This window comes from Chiloscyllium punctatum, chromosome 42, assembly GCF_047496795.1.
Source record: "Chiloscyllium punctatum isolate Juve2018m chromosome 42, sChiPun1.3, whole genome shotgun sequence".
Classification (NCBI taxonomy): domain Eukaryota; kingdom Metazoa; phylum Chordata; class Chondrichthyes; order Orectolobiformes; family Hemiscylliidae; genus Chiloscyllium; species Chiloscyllium punctatum.
Window position 1 is genome coordinate 20,489,999 of NC_092780.1, and position 27,702 is coordinate 20,517,700.

The 27,702-nt window shown below is 37.2% G+C and overlaps 1 protein-coding gene across 1 annotated transcript; it reads left to right on the forward strand.

The window, feature by feature from the left end:
* znf281b (zinc finger protein 281b) lies at positions 1-27,137 on the forward strand. Its single transcript, XM_072561600.1, has 7 exons — positions 1-132; positions 7,402-7,800; positions 13,833-13,958; positions 15,444-15,564; positions 15,770-15,853; positions 16,786-16,904; positions 18,093-27,137. Exons 2-7 carry the CDS (start codon positions 7,447-7,449, stop codon positions 19,644-19,646), a joined length of 2,358 nt encoding a protein of 785 aa, XP_072417701.1. The 5' UTR covers positions 1-132; positions 7,402-7,446; the 3' UTR covers positions 19,647-27,137.
* Positions 27,138-27,702: the final 565 nt, after the last annotated feature.

The following is a 27,702-nucleotide window of genomic DNA, read 5'->3' on the forward strand; positions in this document are numbered from 1 at the left end:
TTGTCCCCGTGCGAGAGCCCGTATTACCCAGCGTGCAGCGGGGAACCAAGATGGCGGGGCCGAGCGGCCGAACGATGTTGACAAACTAGAGACGGGATCGGGCCTTGGATTCGCGGAGCCCGGCGATGCGAGGTAAGAGGGCGAAAGGGCGGCCGGGGAAGCATCGTGATGGAGCGAGTAAAGGTTGGTTTGGGGGGAAGGGAGAGGGCGGGCGAGTGTCTCTCTGCAGCAGCATCAATGTGCGGCTGCGGCCGAGGGCATGGAGCTCTCGAGAGGCGTCTCGCAGCGAGAGCGGGACAAAAGCGGCGCAAAAGCCGGACACAGCGCCGCTGGCCCTGGGTCCCCTCCAGAACTGCCCCGCTGCCTCCTCCTTTTCCTCAAGCTAGCCCCAGGGAGTGGGGTTTAAAAAGGACTTGGCCAGATAGAATTAATCCGAGCAGTCTATCGCAGCGCAGCCCTCAGTCTGCCGGCGTCGGAGACAAAGCCAAGGACGCCCTCCCTCCTTCATTCCAATTGGCTTAACTTAAGTGAGGCGAATATCTTGGAAGTTCTGGCCCGTTGGAAAACGGGGGCCTGTGCCACTGTTGATTTTGTATGTACGTGTTTCACGATTTTCAGGCACTTTTCTAACTGATGCCTGCAGCAAAATGTGTAAGTCCACAGGGGTAATGCAATCCTGAGCATTTAAAATTAAAATCTTCATCCAAACACTTGGAAATAAGCAGTTTTACCAGTCTTTTGGCCGGCCTGATGGCTAAACCCGAAGTGATGCATGAGTATACTTCATTTGCGAACCATCAGGTATTTTATGCGAAAGGGGGGTTGGTTTTATTTAGAAATGCTTTCTCATGTACGAATTGTTAACATCAGGAACGTTTGATTTTTGGTTTCCATATGGATGTTGAAACTCACTAGCCCCAAGGTTGACAATCACTGAGAATAATACCCCCCCAGCAGCCCCATAGGAATCAACGTGAATCAGACTTGAGTGCTAGTATTATAGTGTTTTTGAATTGGTACTCAATTGTAGTTGAACCTTCCGTTTCCCATGGAATTATTTGTGCTCACAGGCATGCTTCCTGTTGACAATGTAGTTGAAATTCTCTTCACAAGAACATGTGTCACTCTATGCTGTTGCAAATTATTTAAGATTTGCATACATTTCTTTGGAGGTTAGCACGTCCCATAGTATGGATTGGATGTTGGTTTTTCTCAATTTTAAAAGCACTACTACCTCCTGGTTTTCTCTCCTTTAAGTCAAGTTCTGTTGTGGATTTTTGGTTACTTTCCAAAGTAAACAGTTACTGTTCTGAATCCAGAGTTTAAACCTTAACTATGTAAACTGCATTATGTTTCCCATCTTTGTACCTTTCTGAAATTCGCATATCAATTGTGTTTAGTTAAGAACAGCATGTAGCGTTGTGTCAGAACAGTTTCGAAGTGGATGTCTGATGTGTGGAATGCTAAAAGTTCCAGTAGTTTTTTTTTAACTAAGTCTGCATGATTATAAATATGATACTAAATTGTCACATCACAATAGCAAATGTACATTCAGTAAATTGGAGGACTACCAAATTCCTGAAAGCCTAACTAAAGTTTGGAATTTTGCATTCTCACGAAGTATTGTGGTTTTCAAGTTTAGGACTGCTGCAGACTGGCCACTGAGTCATTTAAAGTACCAAACGGTGTGTATGACAGTGCCTGCCCAGGGTGTTCCCTGTAATTGATGCTAGTGGATCACTTTACAACAGCAAGCATTAATATTTTTTTACACAGATAATTTATTTTATGAGAATGAAAATGTTGTATTGATTGCACCTTTCTACCACCCATATATGTTTCTTCTGCTTTGAATGCATTATCAATGACGGATTGTGCATAAAACATGACTGTATGTGTTCTCCAACTGGAATTTTGAAAGCATTAAGTATGGCAATGAGGGAGAACTAAGTAATGGGTGACATACCTTTAGAGTAGGAGAAAGTGATGACTGCAGATGCTGGAGATCAGAGCTTAAAAATGTGTTTCTGGAAAAGTGCAGCAGGTCAGGCAGCATCCAAAGAACAGGAGAATTGACGTTTCGGGCATAAGCCCTTCTTCCTGAAGAAGGACTTATGCCCGAAATGTCGATTCTCCTGTTCCTTGGATGCTGCCTGACCTGCGCTTTTCCAGCAATACCTTTAGAGTAGTCAATTTAGTATACTTGTCGCATAACTGATGAAATATAGCCCCAGTGAAATTATTTACTTTGTACTTCAAAGCCTTTGACAATCTTCACACCTTCAAATTTCACATTGCTTGTTTCTGTTCTGTCATAGTAGGAGATGCTATATCCAGAACTTTTGGTTCTTACTTGGTCCTCACTGACTGTTCAGTTTACACTGAGCAGAACAATTGCATGTAATAAATTGAAAGATTTGTGTCTAAATCCTAGCCTTGCTGCCAAAGTACGAGCTTTAATAAAATGATGTGTTATTTGTAGATAAAGTGAATAGGTAAGAAAACGTTTGGCTTCCAACCAAGCGATATTGGTAAAGCTGGCAAAGATTTCTATAATTGCATACCCAACCCATCTCTCAACTAAAACTAATGTTGTATGACCGGGATGGGGGGATTACATGCAGGATGTAAAGACCACAACTTTTATTTCCTTTATATGTGGACCTAGAAAAGAAGATACTGCTTTAAAGCAAGGTGACTGTGCAAAGTGATAGCTAGAGTTATTTTTTTAAATCATGTTTACTCAAACATGTTGTGAGTTGTATACATTGTTGCACGTTCCTGAGGCAGTGAAAGCAAACACCACAAAATGAATGGTTTATGAACTAAGGGAAAACTACTTGACTACGATGTTTTGATTACCTCCTGACTGTGCCTTGTGTGGGAGCAGTGCGGCAAAGAACCACCTAGCCTACAAAGAGAAAGCATCAAAAATTCTGGGTCTATCTCTTGTGTAGGTACTGGAAGATGTCCAGTAAAACTGGTTATCTTTCACTCACTCTTTTTTCTCTGCAAGTCCTGTGTTGAAAGAGGAGCAAAGCACCTTTAATGACAGCAAAAGGCAAACTCAACCAGAGAATGAAAGAGAATAAGTGTACAGACAACCTCATCTTCTTGGCAAAGAATTCCAAGGAACAGAAAGAAAATAACTCATTGAATCTTGTGGTCCTGACTGGTGCTATTGAACTGTGTTTCCCTGACATTTTTCTTTTCTCTCATTGTCTCTTAATATACATATCCTGTGTGTCTTCCTGTTGTGTCTATTTGTGAAGAGGGAATTTGAGATAAAGTTTAAGTTGTAGAGTCATAAGTTAGCAATTCGTATCTGTTCTTTGCTATTAGTTAAAAGATTATTTGTTCCAAAGAAAGTTATTTTCTTGTTTGAGTACAGAAACCTGGTGAATGTTTTCTTTTAATCTCAGTCAGGTAAATCAGGGACTTTGGGTAGTTTTATTAAATCATTTCATGTTTGTGTCAACTTCAGGAATAGTAGAGCTTGATTTCCAGTAGACTAACTCAGCGAGGCATGACAGGGAAAGAGAGAAAAAAATTAGCATTTCACCCTACAGACATGCTCTGCCATTTAATATGATCCTGGCTGATCTGTTTGAGTTTGGAATTCCATGCTTCCATATACTCCTAATGACCTTAGATTTCTGTTAGGCAAAGGAATCAATCTTGCTCTACCGTAAAAATATTCAATGACCCCACTTCCATCACTGCCTGACGTAGCACTTTTCAAAGTCACACATGTTTTGGCAGAAAGATTTTCCTCATCTCTGTCCTATAGCTAGGAATTGCCCCTTTTAAAGCATTGAATATTTGGATGACTCATAGTTACGATTAAATTTAATAGTTCATGAATCTGGTTAGAAAAGTTCCATCTAAGTAAAAAATGTAAGTGTCTATACATTAGTATCTATGTTGTAATGTTCTCATTTATATAAACGCACAGACAAAAATGTTTAAATATGTAATGTCGATGTCATATGCAAGTCAGTTATGAGTGTAACACCTGGATCTTGCAGTCATGAGCAAACAAATGATGCAAGCCATTCATTAGACTTCTGTTTGTCTACACATCTGTGGAATTTTGCACTGATCTAGAATTCAAAGCTGTGCAACAACCACTGTACGTGTTCTGGGACTGTGGTAACAGGGCAAGCAACTGTGTATCTCCTTTATTCAAATTTCCTGAGTCATGTAAAACACAGAGTAGGTCATTTGGCATCTTGATCCTGATTCAGCATTCAGTAAAATCATAACTAATGTGATTCTGGCCTGAACTTCACTACTCTCTCTGCCCCTCCAATGTTCCTCAATTCCCCTGTTAATTGAAAATCTGTCTAACTCAGCCTTGAATACATTCAGTAATCTAGCCTTCACAATTCATTGGGGAAAGAATGCCAAATACCTTTGACCTATATTAAAGAAAGAAAGAAAGAATCCTCCTAACTTGCTCTTAATAGGAAACTCCTGAATGTTAAACTGTGCTGCCTAGTTCTGGATTTCCGGTGAAGAGAGATATCCTATTAGCATCTAGTCTGTTCAACACCCCTCTAGATCCTTGTGTTTCAAAAGGATCACTTCTCATTCTTCTAATCTTCAGTGTTTGTAGACCCAACCTGCTCAACTTGGCTTCACGAGAAGCTCATAATTCAGAAATAATTATAGTGAACCTTCTCTGTACTGTTTCCAATATATGTGCTTTCCTTAATAATAAAAGGACCAAAGTATGTGCAGAAAGCCACATAAAGCAAAGGATTAAGAAATAGATAAAAGACACAAAGAAAATGACAAAAATGATTTTTAAACTTTCATCAACAATCAATTTCTGAAAGAATGGAACTTCACACTTTAAAAGTAAATTTTAAATGAGAGAGAGTTGGTTTGGCAGTAGTTATCATGCTACATACTATATTTGAATGAATAAGCCTGAGCTTTTCTGTCAAGTTTAATTGGTACCTGTCATTGTACATAGATGAATATCATGTTTTCCCATGCTGAGTCTCTGAGAAATACCATTATAGAAACACCTCTAGTGGTGGAAGCCATCTCAGATAATAACTTCCTGATTTCTGTATTTAACTGCACGCATTGTGGGAAGTTGCTGTCCGTTTTACTCTTTAAATTGAGAACATGGCTGGTATTGCCATTATTTTTATTGTAACATCTGGACCATTAGGTGTTATTAAAAGAAGAGAGTTATCAAGGTTTTAATACCTTTCTCTATACTCGGATTCAGATAGTCTTACTTGCATGCCAGCTCAAGACTTTATTTTTTTAACACCATTGAAAAATTACTTGATTTTGAAACTTATGCTAGGCAATTTTAGTAAGTAGTATGAGCTCCCCTTAAATGAAAGTGTGCAGTATAGGTCCTTAATATTGCATGAATACTGATTTTTTTTTTAAAAGCCAGGTCCACCATAATCTGTAATTTTCAATTACTTAACCTTACTAGAAATATCAGCAAGCTGGGGTTGATTGCTTAATGATAATCAGTAAAACTATATTGATGCCAAGTTTATATTCATGAACCAATGATGTCTGTCTGATGATGAAAGAAGGCTTTATAGAGCAAACACAGAGAGAACTAGACTGCCCAATCTCATTTCCTGTAGAATCTTCATATCCAAAAGACAGACAACAGATTTGCTTTGGGCTTAGAGGTGAGAGAGCAGTGAAACCAGGTTTTCTTTTATTTGTAATAAGTTGGCCATTTATTTGGCGATTTTCTCCTTTCCTAAAGGCTTTACAGTATCACAAGCTTTTGTGACAGATTTCCAGCATCTGCAATATTTTCTTTTCATGATGCTACAGGTGCAGCTTAGCAGTGAAACAGTGGGCTGGCCAGCTTTGCCCTCCCTATCCCAGAGGTTTTCAAAGGCATTTGTTTCAAGTCCATTTGATCTTTGGCTATTACAGTGGTTGAAACTGGAACCTTCTTGGTTTTTACAACTTGGTATTACATCAGATAAACTCTGAGCCTCCCGGGCAACTATTCAGTCTGTGCTGTGTAAAACATGTACACAGTTAATAAGTGGCAAGGTCTGTGTCTGAGTCGTAGCATCTACTGTCAAAGTATGAGCTCGATTAAAATGATAGATTGGGTGTTGATGAAGTCAGACTGTAAGAAAAAGTTGGCTTCTAATGGAGTAATATTGGTAGAGTTCTCAAGGCATTTTTGACTTCCAACCCCACACCCTCTTTCAGGTGAGGCTAATCAGCCATGATCATAATGAATGGTGCTGCTGGCTCGAAAGGCAGAATGGCCCACTCCTGCACCTATTGTCTATTAATCCAAGAAGTTAGAAGAGGTGGTAGGGAAATATTGAGAACCAGTATCATAAACTGACCTTCCTTTGAGGAAATTCATATCGTTGACATGACTTTAATACCACCCTTACGGTTTAAATAATTAATACTGTTACCTGATGTGGTAGGTAGTTAACACTCTTTGGTTTGTTCATGTAATAGCCATCGTTAGTTTTAATTGCACACAAACATTATAACACATTTGGGCATGTTGAATGTTTTGTACTTGTCTTTGAATAGTGATGTAATCAGTGTTCTATATCTATTGCTTCACCATTAAGAGAACGAGTGATGAAGAATGAACTTGTGTGTTATCCAGCTGAAAGAGGAGTCAGCAGTGCTTTCTTAAGCAGAGCATTAGTCTTCCGAACGTACAGCCTTCTCGTAACCAAATAAGTAACCTGGGGATGGCAAAGGCAGGTTGTCCTGTGATGAAATTAAATGAAGAAAGTTGCTCTGTTTTTCAAACAAGAAAAATTCCTGTTAACCAACACTTGATCCTGTTTTGCCTCAATTCAATAATATCTAGGTTAATGTCTAATTATTTTTGATTCAGTACTTTGTTGTGGACATGTTGTTTCCAGGCAAAGAGTTACACTTTCTGTTATGTGACTTGAGTAATTTGTCTGTTGGGAGAGTACAGTTCCAAAAAACTAGGTATCAGAGTTGAGCCCTACCAGCACTTTTTTGTAAAATTCAAAAACAATGGAGAAGAAGCTGTTACTAGGCAACAACAAAACTGAATGATTATGATGTCATAAGTATCGAGAGCAAGGTTTTTGACTGGTTTATAAGCGGAACTTGATCTACAACTATACCTCCTGACCTGGGTTGTGTCTTTATAATTAACTTTTACAGGTAAAAGGTACTCGTACCTAATTACTAATTTCAACATAAATATCCCCCTTCACCCATGTATTAGGACTGCAAACTTACATATATCCGATGCAACATAAATGTTACAAGTTTTGCTGTGACCTGTAAACCATACTACAATATTTTTATCTACTCCATACATGATTTAATGTATAATTTTGTGCATATCGACATGACAGCTGACATATATTTTCATCTCTATTTCAGGAGTGTGCTGCCGATCTGGCTTTGAATAGTTTTGGATTTTACATCATGAGCATTGTTCACGATAAACTAGCGAACGAATTCCTCAGGAACGGTGGGATGGAACCAAACTTCTCTTCTGGTATGATTATGTTCAGTCACCTCCCACCAATCACAAATTTTTCCACCCTTGCTGCTCATTCTGTCGCACCAGCTGTACCTCAGGATTTGATCCTTAAAAAGGATCCCGATGCTCCAGCAGAAAAATATCCTTCAGACTATATGCAACCCACCTCGGATGTTAAAGAGAAAAAGTTCTCCGCACATGATGGATTTGTATTTTTTAAGAATAAACTTCTCGAAGAAGAGGAAATGGGCAGGGGACAGAGCATCTTAACCCACAGTCTGACTCACACCAGTGTAGTAAGTATTGCATTACCATCCCATCTCTGATACTGCTCGTTAGTAAATTTATTTCTTGCCCTGTACATCAATGAACAAAATTCTGTCATCTGCCCAGATTGTGCTAGCAGCATACTTGAATTTTATTGCTGCAATTAAATCTTTGGAGCAGATCACTTGACTCTGTTTTCAAAGTCACCCTTGAGTTTGAGAGATCAGCCTTCACATTTAAACTCAAGACAGACGTACTATTTTACCATGTGCAGATGATTTTGTTTTAGCTAACCATAATTTATTGTCATCTTGTGCTTTCCCTTAGGTAACCCAACACCATCAATGAAAGATGGCACATTTACTTTCTCCCTCTTCTGTATCCGTAAAGCTGTCCATTACCAGATCAATGAGCTCAGCACATACTTGTGATCAAACCTGTCCGTGGTTCAATATTATGCTGCATTCTCTGGTGAATTGCTGGGAAGTCCATCATTTGTTAGCTTTGTTCTCTTTCTCCACATGCGCCACTTTAGAATCATACAGAAGAGGCCTTTCTACCCATCGAGTGTGCACCACCAGAAATACACTGCTTCATTAGTTCTTTAACCTTGAATGTTATATGCTTCAAGTGTTCATCCAAGTACATTTTAAAGGCAACCTGCCTCAACTACCCTCTCAGGCCATGTATTCCAGACCATGTCTCCCTCGGGTGAAAAATATTTTCCTCATATCCCATCTACACCTTTTGCCTTCCATTTTAAAAGTGTGTCAACTTTTTGAAAGTTCTTCAGTTTGCTTATTACAGTCAAAGCTGAAAGTTAGAAAACTTATTTTCCATTTTGACACCTCAATGTCAGCAACAAGAATTCCCAGGTCAAATATTCTTGGATGCTGTACTTCAACAATATTGCATAACTTAAATCTCTGATGAATTGCCTTCACCAGACCAGCATGAATTTTGATGTTTCTCACATACGGAATGAAGAATGAACAGTCTCACTCAAGGCAGCAGTTATTCAAACGATCCTTTATACGAAGCTCCGAAATCCAAAGGTTTTTTTGTGACGTTTTTTTCTCATTAACAAAGTTGTTTGGCATACAAACAGTTAACCCAAGTCGACACCCACTCGATGCGTGTCACTCAGATGCGACTTGGGAGTGCGTGTCCAAGCACTGGCAAGCTTGGATTCTCCCTCAAGGCCTGTTTTTTACTTAATAAGTCTGCTCCTTTGATTACACTTTTAAAAATTTCACCATTTAAATGTGAATATAAATGGATATAAAGCCTGTCTGATTCATGTTGCCATCGAGATGGGCTTCAACAGGGGAAAATAGGCATTACTGAAGGGTTAGCCTACAGAATGAGTTTGTAAAAATGTCATTGAACCCCTCAATGTCTGCCAGAAGTCAGAGAGAGATCTAAAAGATAGCGGCAGCTAGAGTGTGGGTGGGAATGTATGCTTTGAGTGAAGAGACCAATTTGTGAATATTTAAACAAGACAATCAGATTCACCTACCTTTGGGTAGGAAAACAAATCTCCAGAGAATTCTTGTAATAAAAAGCATTTCATTGTTGGGAAGTTATCTAACTGTAAAGAGTAGAGAAGGGAAAAGAAGAGAAGAATAAAGTCGCTGGTGAAGGAACAGAGTGAAGTAGATGGGAGATATTCAGTTGCATTAAAACAGTAACAAGGGAATCTTTCTCCAGTTTAGAGTATGAGTTCCCTATTAAATAGAGTTTAATTGATGTTGCTTTTAATTTGTTTAATACATTGAGAATCTGAAAACTCAACCCTTCATGCAATTCCATTAAATTAGTCACTGGGAATTGTAATTTCGTTTTCAAAATAAGTTGCCAATCTCTGCAGGGATTGCAACAAGTTTCATAGAATCATGCAACAAAGAAAGAAACCATTCAGCCCACTATAGCAATTCTTTAAAATAAACTATTCAGTTAAACCTATTTCCTTTCTTTCTTCCATATACACTGTAAATATTGCACTTTCAATTATACGGCTAATTTACTTTCAGTTCCGTGTGCTTTTACCATTCACTGCATTCTCAATCATTATAATTCACTGTCATAAAAATATGTGTTTCCCCATTTGTCTGATCATCACGCTTCTGTAAAGGCCTGCTACTAATGCTTCTATGCCCTTCTAAACAGTGGTTCTTGAGCAATATACTGTTAGCATTCAAGGAGAGTTCTTGTATGTGAAATAATTATTTTGATCCACTTGCTCAGACATGCTGTGACGCACCTCTGGGTCAGATAGGATTTGAGCTTGGAACTTCTGGCCTAGAAGTAGAGACATTTTAATAGGGGATTGATTTGGAGCTAGTGATCATAATTCTATTAGTTTTAAAATAGTTATGGATAAGGATAAGCCTTCCATAAATGTTAAAATTCTTCATTGGAGTAAGGAAAATGTTAATTGAAGTAAACTCTTCATAGGTAAAGAGACAACTGACAAGTGGGAGGCTTTCAAAAATATGACTGAGAGTTCAGAGGCATTATATTTCTGTTAGAGTGAATGGTAAGGCTGATAAGAGTAGTGAACAATGGATGAATAATGATATTGAGATTCTAGTCATGAATAAGAAAGAATCATATATTAGATAACTGGGATCAAATGAAATTCTTCAAGAGTATAAAGATGGAGAGACATTCTTAAGAGGGAAATCAGGAGGGCAAAGAAGGGATATGAGATAGCCTTGGCAGATAAGGTTGAGGATAATCCAGAGAGATTCTACAAGTACAGTAAGAGCAACTAGAAAGAGAATAGGGCCCTTTTAAAGATCAACAAGGTTGACTATTTCCCTCAGGAGGTGGGAGAGATACTAAATGAATATTTCATGTTAATTTTTACTGTGGAGAAAGAAATGCAGGCTAGAGAACTCTGGGAAATAAATACTGAAGTTTTAAAAACAGTTCACAAGAGAAAGTGCTGGAGGTTTTAGAAAACACTAAAGATGGATAAATCTCCAAAACCTGCTCCAGTGTATCCCAGGATACTGTGGGAAGTTAGGGAAGAAATTGCAGGGTTCCTCGCAGAGGTATTAGCATCAATAACTACAGGTGAGGACTGGAGGGTGTTGTGCCTTATTTGAAAAAGGCTGTAAGGAGAAATTTGGAATAAAGACCTGAGAGTCTGAAATCTGTGATGGATAGGTTGTTGGAGGTGGTTCTGAAAGATAAGATTTATGTGCATTTGGGGAGGCAAGGACTATTTTGGGATAGTTAGTATGGTTTTGTGTGAGGGAAGTAATGCCTCACAAACTTGATTGAGTTTTTTGAGGAAGTAACCAAAAAGATTAATGAGGACAGCACAGTACATGTTGTTTATGTGGACTTCACTAAAGTCTTTGACAAGGTTCTGCATGGTAGACTAATTAGTAAAGTTAGATCACATGGGATTCGAGGTGAGCTTGCCAATAAGATACAAAATTGCCTTGACAACAGGAGACAGTGCTGGTAGAGGGTTCTTTTTCGGACTGGAGGTTTGTGATCAGCAGTGTTCCACAGGGATCAGTATTGGGTCCACTTTTGTTTGCCACTTATATAAATGATTTGGATGAGAGTATAGGAGGCATGGTTAGCAAGTTTGCAGATGACACCAGAATAGGTGGTATAGTGGACGGTGAAGGTGGTTTTGTATGAATACAAAGTGATCTTGATCAATTGGGTCAATGGGCTGAGGAGTGGCAGATGGAGTTTAATTTGGATAAATATGAGGTATTACATTTTCGTAAAACAAACAAGGGCAGATCTTATACAATAAATGGTTGGGCTCCAGGTAGTATTGTAGAACAGAGAGACCTAAGGGTTCATATACATAATTCTTTGAAATATGCATTGCAGGTAGACAGGTTAAGGGGTTTAGATGCTTACATTCATTGCTCAGACCTTTGAATTAGGACATCGTGATGAGCTTGTACAGAACATTGGTGAGGCCTCTTCTGGAGTACCTTGTGCGGTTTTGTTCGCCCTGCTTTAAGAAGGATATTATTAAATTGAAGGGGACTCAGAAAAGATTTACCAGGAGGATTTGAGTGTTTTAAAAAAACATATATAGGCTGGGACTTTTTTCACTTAAGGTTAGGAAATTGAAGGTTGATCTTATTGAGATTTATAAAAGGTTCAATTCCCGCCTCAGGCGACTGACTGTGTGGAGTTTGCACGTTCTCCCCGTGTCTGCGTGGGTTTCCTCCGGGTGCTCCGGTTTCCTCCCACACTCCAAAGATGTGCAGGTCAGGTGAATTGGCCATGGTAAATTGCCCGTAGTGTTACGTAAGAGGTAGATGTAGATGTAGATGTAGGGGTATGGGTGGGTTACGCTTCGGCGGGGCGGTGTGGACTTGTTGGGCCGAAGGGCCTGTTTCCACACTGTAAGTAATCTAATCTAAAAAAAAATAAGGTGAATAGCAAGGGTCCTTTCCCTAGGTGGGAGAGTTAGGGGTAATATTTTTAAGATCAGGTGAGAAAGTTTTAAAAAGGACATGAGGGGCAACTTTTTTCACATAGTGGATGTGAAATGAACTACCAGAGGAAGTGATGGATGCAGGTACAGTTACAACGTTGAAAAGATATTTGGATAAGTACATGAAAAGGAAAGGTTTGGAGGGATATGGGCCAAACATGGGCAGATAGGGCTAGTTTAGTTTGGGAACATGGTTGGCGTGGACTAATTGGACTGAAGGGTCTGTTTCCCTGCTATATGACTGTATAACCAGATTGTGGCCCAGTTATACAATTTCCTGCTGTGTTCATTAAATAACAAGTAAGAGTTGAAGTCCGTGCAGTTTGGGTTTTGTCAATGGGAAGTGAAACCAGTTCAAATTTTGCTTCATTTTAATTTTCTGAATCCAGTTATTACTGAATATGAATGATCACTTGACTTATACTTGAAGGTTTCCACCTGTATTCACAATACTGAAATTCCTATCTTTCTACACTTCCGGGGCTTGCTACCTAAAAACTGCTTTGGAAACTTTGAATATTTATAAGTGCCTGGACTATTTGAATCAATAGCGGAGGTGAACAGCGTTCAAAGGAGTGGTTCAGCTCATTGAAAGATTTACTTGCTAAATATGTTTGTTCTTTGCTGTCTTTCAGTGCTTTGAGTTGGAGGCCAGAATGACCTGTTGTACATTATTGAAGTTACAGTGCAAATGTATAGTACATAGTGTTTTTAATATTTAAATTAGAATTCTTATAACTTAACATTTTGAGTGCCTTTTTATTGAGCCCAGTCATATCTGTGAAAATACTTAAATGTACTTTTTCTCTTATTATCAACATTTGGCCAACATATTTCTCAGAAATATCAATATAACAGTTTATTCCCTCAATATCCTATTTTGCTGCCTAATAAGTTACAGTATATCAGTTTAATGAAACTCATACAGTGACAATATTTTGACAGCAGTTGAAGTAGCTTACCACTGCAGTTCATCACATGGACATTCTAGGTTTTAGACTGATCTTCCTCTGCACTAAAATCTATTGTTTTATTATGTTTATTGAAGAAGGAATTCGAAGGATGCCAGACACATTTACTCAATCGGGTAAGGTTGATCCTCACTTTAATGCTTACACCCTCCAGTTAACTAGAGTTAATTTGCCAGTATTCTGGTTGTGAATACATAATCACCTTTCTAAGCCAAGCCAGGTATATGAAGAAAAAGAAGAAACCGTCTTAAAAAGAAAGAGCCTTTAAAACCATTTTTGAATCTCCCATTTTTCAATGTGAAATCAATTAATAACTAATTGACATGTTTATTGAACTGTTCTAAATTGTCAATACGTTTTGTTGAAAACTTCGAGGAGACAGTGTTCTAGAACTCAGCATAAAGCAAAAGGCCCCTCTGGACATTAGCATTCTCCATTATTGTACTCCAAAGAGGAGTCATTAGACTCAAAACATTAACTCTGTTTCTTTCTCCACAGATGCTACCAGGTCTGCTGAGTTTCATCTGCATTTTTTTTTTCATTTCAGATCTCTGGCATCTACAGTATTTTGCTTTTGTTAACATTTTCTTAATTTGTTTCCCTCCAGTCTCAAGTCAGATATGAAAAAGATTACCTCACTGTTCCCAAACAAGGGAATGTCAAGAGGGCTAAGAAGCAGAACTCACAATCTCAGGATACAAAACCCAAGCGAAAACGAAGTGAAACATCCAAGGTAAGGATTTTCTTTCACAGTGCCTTGATTACATGGAAGATGGCTTGGAAAGTTAACTGTTCAATGAGTTACAGTTTTAGTTAATTCTTTTAGAAATTAACTGGGCAGCTATTAAATTTTAAAATACTCAACAGTGTGCTTGTTGATGATTATACTAAATGTGTCATTAAAATTACAGTACCAAATACAGTGCACCACATTACTTTCAATGGTATTCAGAATATAAACTCAAGGAAGAGGGCCATTTTTAATTTGGATGAGTGATGAATGCTGATCAGTTCAAATACACCATTTAGAGGATTTGACTCTAACCTCGTGATTGAACTGAAGTAATGAAAGCAAGTTTGGTAATGTTCTTTCAGTTTACTTCTGCTACCTTACCAAATTGTTGCTGCCAATTACCACACTTTGTTTTCTAAAAAAGGACAGTGTAAATTATGGCAAAAAGTGATTTTTCTAATGATAGTTGCCATATACTCAACATTGTATGTAAAATGAAACTAAGAGGTTATCTCATGGATTGCAATTCTGGATTCCTCAAGAGTGTACACACACACACACACACAGGAAGTATGGCACTTATTTTGGAAGAATTGCTCTCCCCTAATTAGATATTCCAGTTTTCATATTTTAAAATGTATTCACTTTTTTCTGTATTAATGTCAATAGTTTGAATGTCAGAATAGTTTTATTAACAACATGACGCAATCAAATTTTTTCTTTTTTTTCAAAAAGAAATGCTTATAATTCATGGGTAATCAAAATGCTCTTGAAAATCTCTGATGGAATTAAGCAGAATAATGCATGAATGCCATTCTATAAGCACTGTAGAACCTTGATTAAAGTAGTATTTTCTAAAGAATGCTAAAGCCCTCTGTGTGCGTGCACTGAAAACATGTTGGTATGACTGAGAAATTTAGGTAAAGGTAGTCATTGTTCACCTTGTTCAAGAGTCATGCCATCTTGTCAGAATAAAAAGATTTATTTACAAGCTATTATATCTTACACTTCCTAGATGTTCTTTTGTACCTGTTGATTCTTCCATTTACTTGCTACTTTCTTTACTATTAAATGTTTCAATAATGCATTCCCTTGACCATAATTTAGTCATGACGTAAATCCATTACAAATATGGATAAAATAATTGAAATTGACAATGCAGGAATAAAGATAATATATGACTTCAAAACACAAACTGAATTACAGTTGCCAAGTATCATTTGCACTCTCTGCTGCTAAATGCTACTGAAACTTTTGGCAACTTGTATGATGTATTTTGTGCCCCTATGTTCTATCAGTTTTGCTCATTAATTGTTCTCTGAATTCATAGCATTACAATTATGTTTTGGCAATAGAAGGAAGTTAATTAAATTAATAAAGTTACCACCATCACATCTAAGTTTTTAACTCACCACGGTATCAAGCAGAAAGTATGTTAAATCAAATTAATTCTTGGGCTTTAACGAAGTATATTTTTCCTCATAGTCTTCAACAGGTGGAGACGGTACCAACCTTCTACACGGTCCGAAGGTTCATATATGTGAGCATTGCTGTGCCTCCTTCCGTAGTTCTTACCATCTTCGTCGCCACGTACTCATTCATACTGGTAAGAAATGAAAAGTATTGATAGCACTGAAAGTAAGCTATGAATTTTCCCAATATTTTCCATGTAATTCTTAATGCTTTTTCCTAATGATTTGCTTTTTCTTTTTTTACTGATGAATTTCTTTCTTCAGTTCTTGTTTGAAACTATTTAGTTTGACCTGACAGCCTTTGTTGGAGGGGTAATTCTAAAATTGTTCTTGGTGTAGGTGAACGACCTTTCCAATGTAGCCAGTGCAACATGTGTTTCATTCAGAAGTATCTGCTTCAAAGGCATGAGAAGATCCACAGTGGTATGCACCTAGCAATTTTATTGGCAACTATTTCAGCTAATTCAATGTTGAATTTTTCTTGTAACTACTTAAAATTCTATAACTATGTGGTGTATTATGATACTAGCTGATGGTACTACTGGACAGGTCAGATCCCAGAACTAAATCTGGCCCAATCAATCTTGCATTTTTTTTAATCTTGGCTAACATGATGGTCATTCACTGAAACATAGTCACATGAAGCTGCAGAGTCTCTTTAATCAAAGAACTGATGTTTACTACACGAGACAAAAACAAATAGAATTAACAAGCTTTCTACATACAGAACTCAGCCAGAATATCCTTAAAGGCCTCCAGCAATGATCCAACTCTAGGGCAAACTGATTCTTCGCAGTTTCTGACCTTGCGTGAATACTCTCAAAACTGGGAGCTTAGACTTTCTCAGTTTCTATGAACCTGCAGACTTCTAATCAAACATTCCTGGTCTGGAAATTGCATAAACCAAACTTTTCTACAGAGAGAATTTTACTCCCTGACCAGTCAAATCTCTTCCAAGCTGCCCAAAAAAATGTGAAGTCTGTTATTTTTCTAAACCAAACAACAATTCTTGATTATTCTGAACTTAAAGCAAGTTAATGGCCTCCGGTGTTTACTCCACCTATCATAGGTTCCACAAAATGTGACACTCAAGGGGTTAATGGCTAACTGACACATTAGCTTGGGTCACTGTTGCAGAAAGACTCTGACCTAGTTGATTGGGTTTTGTTTTAAAATACCTTCACAAGATTAACCAACACCCAAATGTCATTACTTTGAAATGCAAACACAAAATGTAATCCATGTATATATACATCACATACCTTTCTTTCCAGGTGGACTTGTGTACAGACATTGATACTTGTATATACTTTCAAGTTTAAAATCTAAAGTATATATGCATATATCATTCTCAGGAGAGAAGCCATTCTGTTGTGATCAGTGTAATATGAGGTTCATCCAGAAATATCACATGGAGCGACACAAACGGACACACAGTGGAGAAAAGCCTTATCAGTGCCACACTTGTCAACAGGTATCTGTGAACTGACTGCTTATGAATGCAGTTCCTGTGAATGGGAAAGATGTAAATAGCAAGGCAGTGTTGTTAAATTAATAAAAACAGTTTTGTGGAATGAGTCTGGATTTATATAATCTAGCTCTGTAATTAGGACCACCATATATTGTGCTGCTTTACTTAAACAGTTTTTGATTAGATTAGATTAGATTACTTACAGTGTGGAAACAGGCCCTTCGGCCCAACAAGTCCACACCGCCCCGCCGAAGCGTACCCACCCACACCCCTACATCTACATCGACCCCTTACCTAACACTACAGGCAATTTAGCATGGCCAATTCACCTGACCTGCACATCTTTGGACTGTGGGAGGAAACCGGAGCACCCGGAGGAAACCCACGCAGACACGGGGAGAATGTGCAAACTCCACACAGTCAGTCGCCTGAGGCGGGAATTGAACCCGGGTCTCCGGCGCTGTGAGGCAGCAGTGCTAACCACTGTGCCACTGTGCCGCCCACATTTTATAATAGTTATGGTTGAAGTAAGTCATAAAACCTGTTGGGCAGTATTGGTAAACCAGTGAACTTATTAATTATACTCTGTTCCAAGAGCTGATTCAGTTTCCTGTGTGTGTAGGCCAGCTGAAGTGTGTGTGGCAGGGCAACATATGGTAAAATATTCCCTGGCTGCTGAGACTTTCAGGAGAGAGCTTGTAGAGAATTAAGTATGTAATCAAAGAGTAGGCCAAATGTTAACCTATTTTGAAATGTCCATGTTGTATATACCAAATTAATTGCTACAATTTTTACAATTCTGTTTGTAGTGGATGGGAGGTGGATTTTTTTGAAAATGTTGAAAGTGACCATAGTCAATATTTGCAGAAGCATTCTAAATTTCACCCCTTAGATTGAAAATTTATAAAAGAATATGCAACATCATATAAGGGTCACCTGTGACACCCTGCAGCATATTGTTCATTATCATGGAAGTGTCACCTACTATTAGTTTTCTCCACTTCCCTGCTCTCAAGGTTGCTGCTTCTATGAAATATTTATTTTTGGGAATAGAGCTCCTGTTTTAGTTTCAGTGGTCATTCATTACTAGTGTTTTATACTGCAGCCATTCTATGATTCTCTAACTGTGGCATGTATGTGAGTGTAAATTATTGTACAAGAGATTTATAAATCTTTTTGTCTTTTTCCCAGTATTTTTCTAGAACAGACAGATTATTAAAGCACAGACGAACATGTGGTGAAATCCTTGGTAAAAGTGAAAATGGAATGGAGCCTGGGCCATCAAATCAAATGGGGAATGGTTGCTTCACATCAACTCAGGGAACTACAGGTCCACGCAAGAAAACAAAATCAAAAGCTACATCTCAGGAGACTAAGGAGAAGACAGCTCGCAAAAAGAACAAATCCAACATTTCTGAACTTCCAAGTAGCTTAACCACCTGCAAAGATAAATTGTCTGTATATAATATGCATGAATATGCTGTTGAGATGCCAATGGTGTCCTCTAATATGAAATTGGGAAATGAAGAGGATTTGCAAACCCGAGCACCAAAACTGGTCATCAAAAAAGTGAATCGGAAGAGCCCTCAAAGGACAGGTCCGAACAATGCAACGCCTCTAGTTATACCTGCCACAGAGCTGGTGAGGCAAAAGCTGATGACTAATAAACAAGGGACTTTGGCATTGAATAATAGCACCAGCATGGATAATATTGTCTTACTGCAGAATACAGGCAATAAAGCAGAACAGGCTAGCAACTGCAACTATGATGATGCAATGCAGTTTTTTAAGAAAAAAAGATACCTGCAGGCTGCTTCCAGTAATAATGACTATGCAGTAAGTATAGGACAGATGGCATCTCAACAGTCTGTAATTCAGGCAGCAGTTGCGAGTGTTATGGATAATGAAAGCTCACTTACTCTGCTGGACTCTTCTCCAATGAATGTGGATGTGAAAGTCTGTCATGAAAAGTCTGGAATTCCAGATGAGGTCCTTCAAAGCCTTCTAGACCAATATTCCCACAAGCATGAGGGCCAGCATGATGTTCCTTTTGATATTGCTGACCAACATATCCCAATCCATTCTTCAGGAGAAAATCCAGAGATACATGAGAATGCTGTTTGCCCAGATCCACATGCATCTCGTGGTGACAAAACAGGAATGCTCCAAGAATATTCTAAGTACCTGCAGCAAGCTTTAGAGAGAACGAGTCAAAGTGATGGGTTTTCACTAAACCCAGGGATGCAGTTTTGTCCCACTAGTCTTCCATCCAGTCTCCCCAGCCATAATTTATTCCCTGATAAACAGGCTTATACTACACCTGCACTCGAGTGTGGTTTCAGTCCATCTATTACCTCAGTATTGCCAACCACCTCACCAAAATCACATTTTGGTTTGTTGATTGGAAGTTCCCAACCTGGCATTCATTTTCCTGGTACAGAAGCTGCTCATCAAAGGCTGACGCCATCTCAGGAGTTAGTGGGGCAGCTGGAACAGCAAAAGAACTTGGAGGCTGGCCTGAACCATCAGGTCTATCAGATTGAGAATTTTGCCCAGGCCTTTGGATCTCAGTTTAAGTCAGGTGGTAGAGTGCCAATGACCTTCAGCAGTGGCACCAACGAAGAGGCAGGCCACAGAATAAGGACTACAGTTTCTGAATTCTCAGGGTACACTAATTTGTTGTCTGATGCTAATGAGCCAATTAGTACAGGAGCCAAGACTCCAACCAGCCAAAGTTACAGGTAAGGTCATAAGTATGACCAGGCTGGAGGGCCTTGAGTGCTTGATACCATGTTTTTGACCATGTGTAAGCACATTGCCAGTCCAAATGTTTATATATCAGGTTCTGAGAAAAAAATGTATGAAGCCCTTCCAATGCAACATTTTACCATTTTGTTTGGTGCATTCAGTCTGTAATCATGTTAGAACAGTTTGTATTAGGAATAAATTTTAAACACAGTGGATAGGCAGAAAATTAAACAAGTCTGGAATTTTTTTCTCAGTGGATTGGGAAATGTTTTAGCAGAATAGCATGACTTGGATGGGGTTAAATGTTTTTTTTGTGGGATTTGTGTTTTTTAAAAATTCAACTGTACTATTAATGGAAAAAAAGAGTAACTCAAAACATCAGGGAAGTGCTCAACGTTCAATTTTCAAAATAGAGACATCAATAATATTGAGCTATGGCTCTAGTTTGTAGTATGACTCAGGAAACATTTGATGCAGTAAGGGGAGATTTCTATTGAAACAAATTCCACAAGCACTGACTTGAAAGGGGAGCAGAACTTTGATGTTGGGAACTTTGCTGTGCACATCTGTGTGTGACGCATTTGGTCCTTGATAACAGCTTTGAAGCTGTAAAGCAGTAACCTCATTGAGTCAAAAGGAACTAATGACCAATTTCATTTCAGTGTAGTAATAAAAAAAGGTTTTAAAAAATCTTTAAAAAAATTAGGTAGGCAAGACTTTATTTACCTCATTCTGCATTTTGAAAGCCGTGAATAGGCAGGTACCAATGCAAGTATCAGTAGTACAAGTAGCATGAATCAACATTGTGTAAATATGATAATTCCCACTAACATTAGCGATGTTTACAGGAGAAAAGATCTTTGTTTCAGAAAACTGCAAAGTACAGGGTGAAAGGTTGAAACTGCAGTTCTGTACAGTGAAAACTATGGGTGCAAAGTATGTTGAAAGGTTCAGTATGCTACATAAAGTCTTTTTATACATTTCATAGTGTTGCAAAAGCATAGTGTTACAGTTCAGATTTGCCCATCAGTTTAATGGTAACAACCTGCTATTATAATAGCCATTAAAAGTGTGTGGTAATTTGCTGCTTTATTTTTGAGTTTTAAGAAATTAAAAACAAGAAATGGTCAAAAGTAACAAATTTAGTTAAACATACACATGCCTGATTTATTCACCTAGTTGTATATATTCAAAGTAATTTTACTTTGATTCTGTATTCCATCCTGAATGCCTAAGGACTCAAATGATTACAGTACATAAGCTTTGTTATTTATAATTCATAAATAGTTTGTGTAGTATCAGAGAGAGATCTGTAAGATTGCTAACAGTTATATTGTATGTTTTGAAAAAGTTGTATTTGACTTGAATTATCTCAAGGAACAGTTAGAGAATTTCCCTTAACTGGGAAAAGCCAGTGGAATAGTAAGTAAACTCTCGTTGTGGATTGTAAGTCTAGAGTCAAGGATATCTCCTAGAGCTTTTCAACCCATAATACATCTAGTGGTAAAGTGATCAGAAATTGTCTAAACAGCAGTAATCAAGATCCACAGCTTCTTTTTCCTTGTGTGTTGGTTATAATCAAGACTGGTGTTAGACCTACTTTCAAATGATACCAGCAGTGTTCTTGTTGCTGATTGAAGTACATCGGTTTATCACTAAAATGACCAAGCCTTTAAACCATTGTAAACTAAATGCTAGGTATCCTATTTTTTTTCAGTTTGAGGCTATGTGTCCTGCTTGTCAATACACTGCCTTATTTTTGGTTCCCTGATTGAACAAAGAACTTAGTTCAGTCTCCGATGGAACACATGCATGGAAGAAAATTAACTTTGTTCTTTGTCCATTGTAATGAAATGAGATTCTTTTTAACTGATAAAATTATAACATTGCAAGACCTGAAATTTAGAGTGTCCTGATTGGTTCAGATTAAGGAGGTCCTTATCCCAGTTTTAGTGTTCTCTTCATAATACAAAATTTATTGTCTTCCCATTGCAGCAACCAACTGTTTCATAAATTAATCCAGTACCCTCTGATCAAACACACTTCCTGATAACCCATTCCATTTGTCCCAATTTTGCCATTCACTGCTCCACATCCTTGTATCTTGCTACCCTGAATTATATAAAGTTATTGCTTTTGAGTTTCTTTACTCTGATTTCTCATCAGGGAATTTTCTTTGAGGTGCAAGAGCCCCATCTTATTCATATGAAGATACTAATTAGGAGCTGGAGTAGGCCACTTGGCCCCACCAACCCGCTCTGCCAATTCTCCCAATTTTTTTTTCTTTGTTGATGGACTTTACCTCACATCAAGTTGTAAACTTGGATTCTTTGCCAAATCAGAACCCAATACAGTGGTTGAGTTTTTGTTTTGTTCACATGCTTTTTGGAGTCATTACTGAGCGTAGTTGGGAAAGGGGTTGGTTGGTGGAAGGGAACTGGAAAAGATTGAAGCCATTGCTTCACAATAGCATCAATGAGCAGGCTACAAAATGGGAGGAAAAATTATCTTAATAATGAGGAAGCATTGATGTAGTTTTCCCAGTTGTGCATGTCTTGATTAGGGAAATTTCTTCAAGTGCAAATCCTCATTTTAGCAGTAAACCATGGCATTTAGATGACAGATGTTCAGTCACAACCCAGTGAGATTAAATCATTAAGTCACAATTTATCGATCCTCGCCTTGTTATAATGGAGTAATATTGAAGTGAAATGATTCTGCACTGATTATTTCTTCTGCCAGAAGCGGGAGACCATCAAGTGATTCTCAAAAATGGACTTCATCAGTTTTTATTTTTGCAAGCAGTTTGCTGGTAATTGGATTCAGACCATTTTTAAAGTCGCAGTACATCAGAATGGTTCTGCATCTCAGAGGCATAACCATTCTTTTGCTATTGAGATCAAAGACTTTTCATTGTTCAAAAAGGTTATAAAAGTTTGCAATTAACATTTTATACCAAATGGAATATGCCTACAAGCCACTTACTACTAACTTTTCTGGTTACTTTTATCTAAAAGTGGATAGAGGAGTTAACACTAGTTTAAGGTATGTTGTGTATAATGTACTAATGCAATTGCATGTTATGTGGAGCATTCATTTCACTTTGACTTCTGCTATTTCCATTATTATTGCAGACTTTTTTGCTTTCCGTTTTCAGTCAGCAATTACATCAAATTTCTATTTTCTGCTTGAAATTATAAATGCCAAGTGCTACACCTTTTTGTTTTTGCCCCGTTTCTGGTAGTTGTCTAGTTGGAAACTTAGATTTGCAGTTTTGTTCCAATTTTGTTACGTGTAGCTAGTGACTTCATTCATCATTGATCCAATTTTCTCTGATATGTAGGATTCACCACAATGCCACAATAACTGGCCAGCTATAAAATACCTTTTGAAGTAATTTTTTAAAACCAGGTGACTAGAATATTCTAATCTGATACACTCCATCGACCTTTGTCAAAACATTATAGACTGAATCAGGTATTGTATATAACTACCTTTTTATCAGCTTATTTGCTGTAAAATACTTCAAGTAAGTCTGGATTGTATGTTCAGAGATACTCATCATACTAAATGTGTAATTTCAGTAGATTAGGTGAGATAATTTGCTGGCAGTTTAAAATTACTCTTCACAGAGATCACACTCTGTATACAATACATCTTTCCACAAGCACCTTTATCGATAGATTATGTCTTTAAAGCCATAATTAGGCCTCACTAAATCAAGTTTTTAAGCGCTGTAAAGCCACTTACTAAACCATTCTCCTGTGCGCCACTGTATGTATATCACAGTGTTGGTAAGAGTAATCTGTAGTCGCTGTAATATTTCCCATTGAAAATTTTGTGAAATATTCAACTGATAAAGGAAAAGTTTGAGTTTGGATTTCAGGAACATTCAACTTTTAGTCGCACAAGTGCTATAAATTGGTTTTGTTATGTGATCATCACGCCATCTAGAGAAAATTGAACTGTTATGTTATTAATTAATTAGCAACATGAAACAAAGGCCTCCTATGACCTCAGCAATAATGAATGTTATATGTGGATTCCTGTTTCCTGCTTTCATGCAAAAGAGTAGAGTAAAAATTATTTTAAGTGATTGCACACTTGTGCAGCTAAAGATGTAAAAATTTTAGTCATTTTTTAATATCAATTCTATTATCAGTCATTCGGATGACTCTTCCAGTGCTTTAATGCATTTTATCTGGCAAGACTTTATGAATCTTGTTCAAAGTTATTTGCTGCTAATAACTTAGATCAGATTGTAGATCTGTCTTTAGGGGGTTATTAGATCACATCTCCCTTCTCTAACTACGTGCTATGACATGTAATTATTGATTGCCAATTGCCCAGTGTAGGCATATTTCTAGATACAATGACATGCTCGGCCTAGCAATATATAAAAAGGAAAGAACAAATTCCTCCAAATATAATATAATGTGTATTCCAACAGGTCTAGCTAAGTTTTTTTTATCATCTCATTATGAACTAATTTGACAGATTTGTTTGAAAATAGTAATCAAGGCTTAGTTTCTTATAAACTACTTTCAAAATTAAATTTACTTGTTTGGCATTTTATAGCTCAATAATACTTTTTGGTTCAATAATACTGTGAATATCTTCAACAATGCATTTTAGAAAATAATAGAATTTATGACTTTGTAATCTAGCCGAATTTAGCAGATGCTTTTAAAGTATAACTCAGTGACACTGATTCAGTAATGATGTCTTTCACAAACTACTCCCAAGTGTGAAAGGCAGAGTTTGGAAAGAGGAATCCAAAAAGATAGATTTAAATCTATATTTCTGCCATAATATTCTATTTTATGCTTGTTCTTAAGATTCTGGCCTGATTGCCTAGAAGTGACCACAATGTGATTACAATTAATTAACTAATTTTGCTTAGTATGCTGAGTACAATGTGAACTACCTTTTTACTTTAAAAATCTTTTTTGCAATTTTTTTTTCCCCAAGGAGGTTATTTCTGATTAGAAGAACTGTAGCACAATGCAGCTTCAAATAACATTATTCTGTGTGCTGCAAGGTCACAGAGTATACTCTGCATGAATGGATTTCTATGTAATTGAGTTATATGAGGAAGTGAACTGGATACTTTTCTGAGACCTTACAGCGCAAGTTATTAATTCATGATTGTGAAATCAGGCTGTGTACCTTCAATGTCAGATATGGTGTCTTCTTTTTAATATCATCTATTCACAATTGCCTATTTAGATGTTGGTGTTGCATGAACCACTGATCAGAATTAGCTTCTTGTGTTGCATAATCAATATAATTCATGAAACAAATTACAGACAAATGAACTTCCTGGATGGGCTGTCAGAGACTGGCTCAAATTTTTAAATAAATTTTCATCAGTCCCTGAAAGTCAGGGGTTGTTGCTGATCATTGGGCCCTGAATTAAGTAAAGGGCATTTTGCATGCACTGTATTCTTTCCAATCTTTAATGTGGATTACCACCTTTCTTGTATTTTGTGACCCATCATATGAAGCAGGTGTTTCTTTTTAGAACTTTGAAGTTAGGAATTTTCTTCAGGCTTTTATCTCCAAGAAAAAAAATGCCCTAGTATTTCAACTTTAAATTCTAGTAGGAAATCCGAATGTGTATTAATTCCTGTGTAACTTTGAACCACAGTGTCACATTGAAATCTTCAAATATGGGTAAATATTTGTAGTACGGAATAGATTAACATGAGATTCCACCTTTAAATATTCAGAAGTAGTCTATAGTGTGTAATATTTTCTTTATCTAGCTGCATTTATGTCTAGCAAGTTTTTAGTAGATTTTAATTTTGCAATAAAGAAATAAACTGCAATTTGTATAAAGGTTGTACCATTTCATTTGGTGGGTGGTAAGAGAGAAAGATTGGTGTTCCTTTTTTCCTCCCCTTTCCACACACGTACACATACTCAGAAAAAAAGAGGTGTGAACAGTGATTTGTAAGTAAAAGTGTTAGAACACTACTTATAAAAGAACCCTGGAGTTACTCTTAGTCCCCTGTCCACATTAGTACCAACTACAGACTGATATCAGAAAAGCCTTGCTTGCATCGTATATGGTTGCCAACTCTGGTTGGACATTTTCCTGGAGGTTCCATCTAGTGATCACTAGCATCCAGCCATACTGCCCGTCCCAAAAGCTATTTTCCCATCTTCAGTATTTTCATAACTAATACAATGAAAAATGCTCCTATGATTTTTTTTCTTCCAGGTTTCTCACAGCAGGAGACTCCTGGAGACTCCTGGGCAATTCTGGAGGGTTAGCAATCCTGACCCCATCTCAATCTTGACACCTTAAGGCTAATTCAGTAGTACTTCTCACCCTGGGCAATATGAAAACAGCAGTACAGAATATTGTAGATAATTAATCCAGGTGGTGATCTATGCAAATTTTATTTCACAAATATAAAAGAACTTCCTTCTTATTGAACATATTTCTCGACTTGCAACTCTTGCGACTGCATTAACAGGACTTCTGGTAGACCTTGAAGCAACCTAACATATGAAAACTTCGAGAGCTATTCTGTTCTGTTGTAGAACTGCAGATATTACGTTTGTCATGAAAAGCCATTACAGTGTATGCCTTGTAAATATTATACATTTATAATATTTAAATATTTTCACCAGAATTCAGATGTGTGAATGTTTAGAGGTCATTTTTTTCATGTCTGTATAAACCTCAATTATCAACTTTATTGACTACTTATCCTGCTATTTCATGAGGTGTGAACAGGCTGACATCAGTTCGTTTGATACACCAACACAAGGATTTTAAGATATTATCAAATCTGCTAATTACAAACTTATGAAAAGGCAAAGTAAATGTATAAGTTTGTAGTTTAAATTTCCAAAAGAATTCATGATCTTTCCAATGTAACACAGTTAAAGGGAGTCTACTGTTTTTTTTTTGTTTTTTTTTTTGCACATGACTAGTTCTCAACCTGTGTAGAACTTAAATTTGTGATTGCCTAATGAACATGAGTGAAGGGGGCAGAAAAGGGTTCTGCGGTAATGCTGTAATAGAAAGCATCTATGTCATGCAGTGGAGACTTAAATCAACACTTGCAGCTATTATTAAAGCACCAAAAACAAATGCAATATTCTGTGAATTAGGAAAATCTGTTATCTCTCTATTTAAACCGTTAGCCTTATATATTAACATACCACATTTACCTCACAATAGCAGTTTTTGTAGAAAGTGTTTAATTGTGCATTTTTTTACAAGTTTGTAAGGAAACTGTTTACTTCCACTCATTATGTGAAATATATTTGTATTATGTAAGAACCCTTCTGTTATAATTGAGCAGTGTATCCTTATTTGCTTCACACTTGATCCAAATTATGTAATGGATTATGACTTCTACCTTTTTCTTTTGTATAGATCATGAAATATTTCATGTGAACTTTATTAATGGTCAAGCTAGTGTGTGGTGCACCATTTCTGACATCAATAAAATGTTCCTGCCAACCTAATACTTGGTTTTGTCCTATTCTGAAGTTCTGCTTAAAGAAAATTACCGGATTATTTTTTTTAAATGCTTAATGTAGCAATGTTTAATGTAAATGAATATCCCTTGAGCATTAACTGCTACACAACCCAGCTCAGTATTTGATCCAAATGTTTGTAGGTGCACAACGTTTTCCATTGCCCATGTAGTCATTGGATATCATTTGGGCAGTCAGTGTATGAAATCTACATTGACACAATGAAAATGTACCCAAATGTATAAATTGTGTTAAGGAAATAAATATTCTTCAAATAGTGGGCTATTGTCAATTGCTTAAAATAAAAATCAATACATTTTTTGTTATATAAACCAATCTTATTAACTGCTACCACACAATTGCAGATTTTATAACCTCTGTTTTCTACGTAGTAAGTCCACTATGTTGTGATTTAGTACATGGATCAGATAGCAGTAATTGTACAATTGCAATTTAAGGCATTAAGTTAATTTATAAAGTTCTCTCCAACTAGTCCATGCCAACTGTATTCCCAAACTAAACTATTCCCACCAGCCTACGTTTGGCCCGCATC

Excerpts from the sequence above, each read along its gene's own strand:
- znf281b (XM_072561600.1), top strand. The coding sequence starts at position 7,447 with ATGAGCATTGTTCACGATAAACTAGCGAACGAATTCCTCAGGAACGGT. Across the intron at positions 13,959-15,443 it reads AACGAAGTGAAACATCCAAG|TCTTCAACAGGTGGAGACGG; the intron begins GTAAGGATTTTC and ends TTTTCCTCATAG. Across the intron at positions 15,854-16,785 it reads GCATGAGAAGATCCACAGTG|GAGAGAAGCCATTCTGTTGT; the intron begins GTATGCACCTAG and ends TATCATTCTCAG.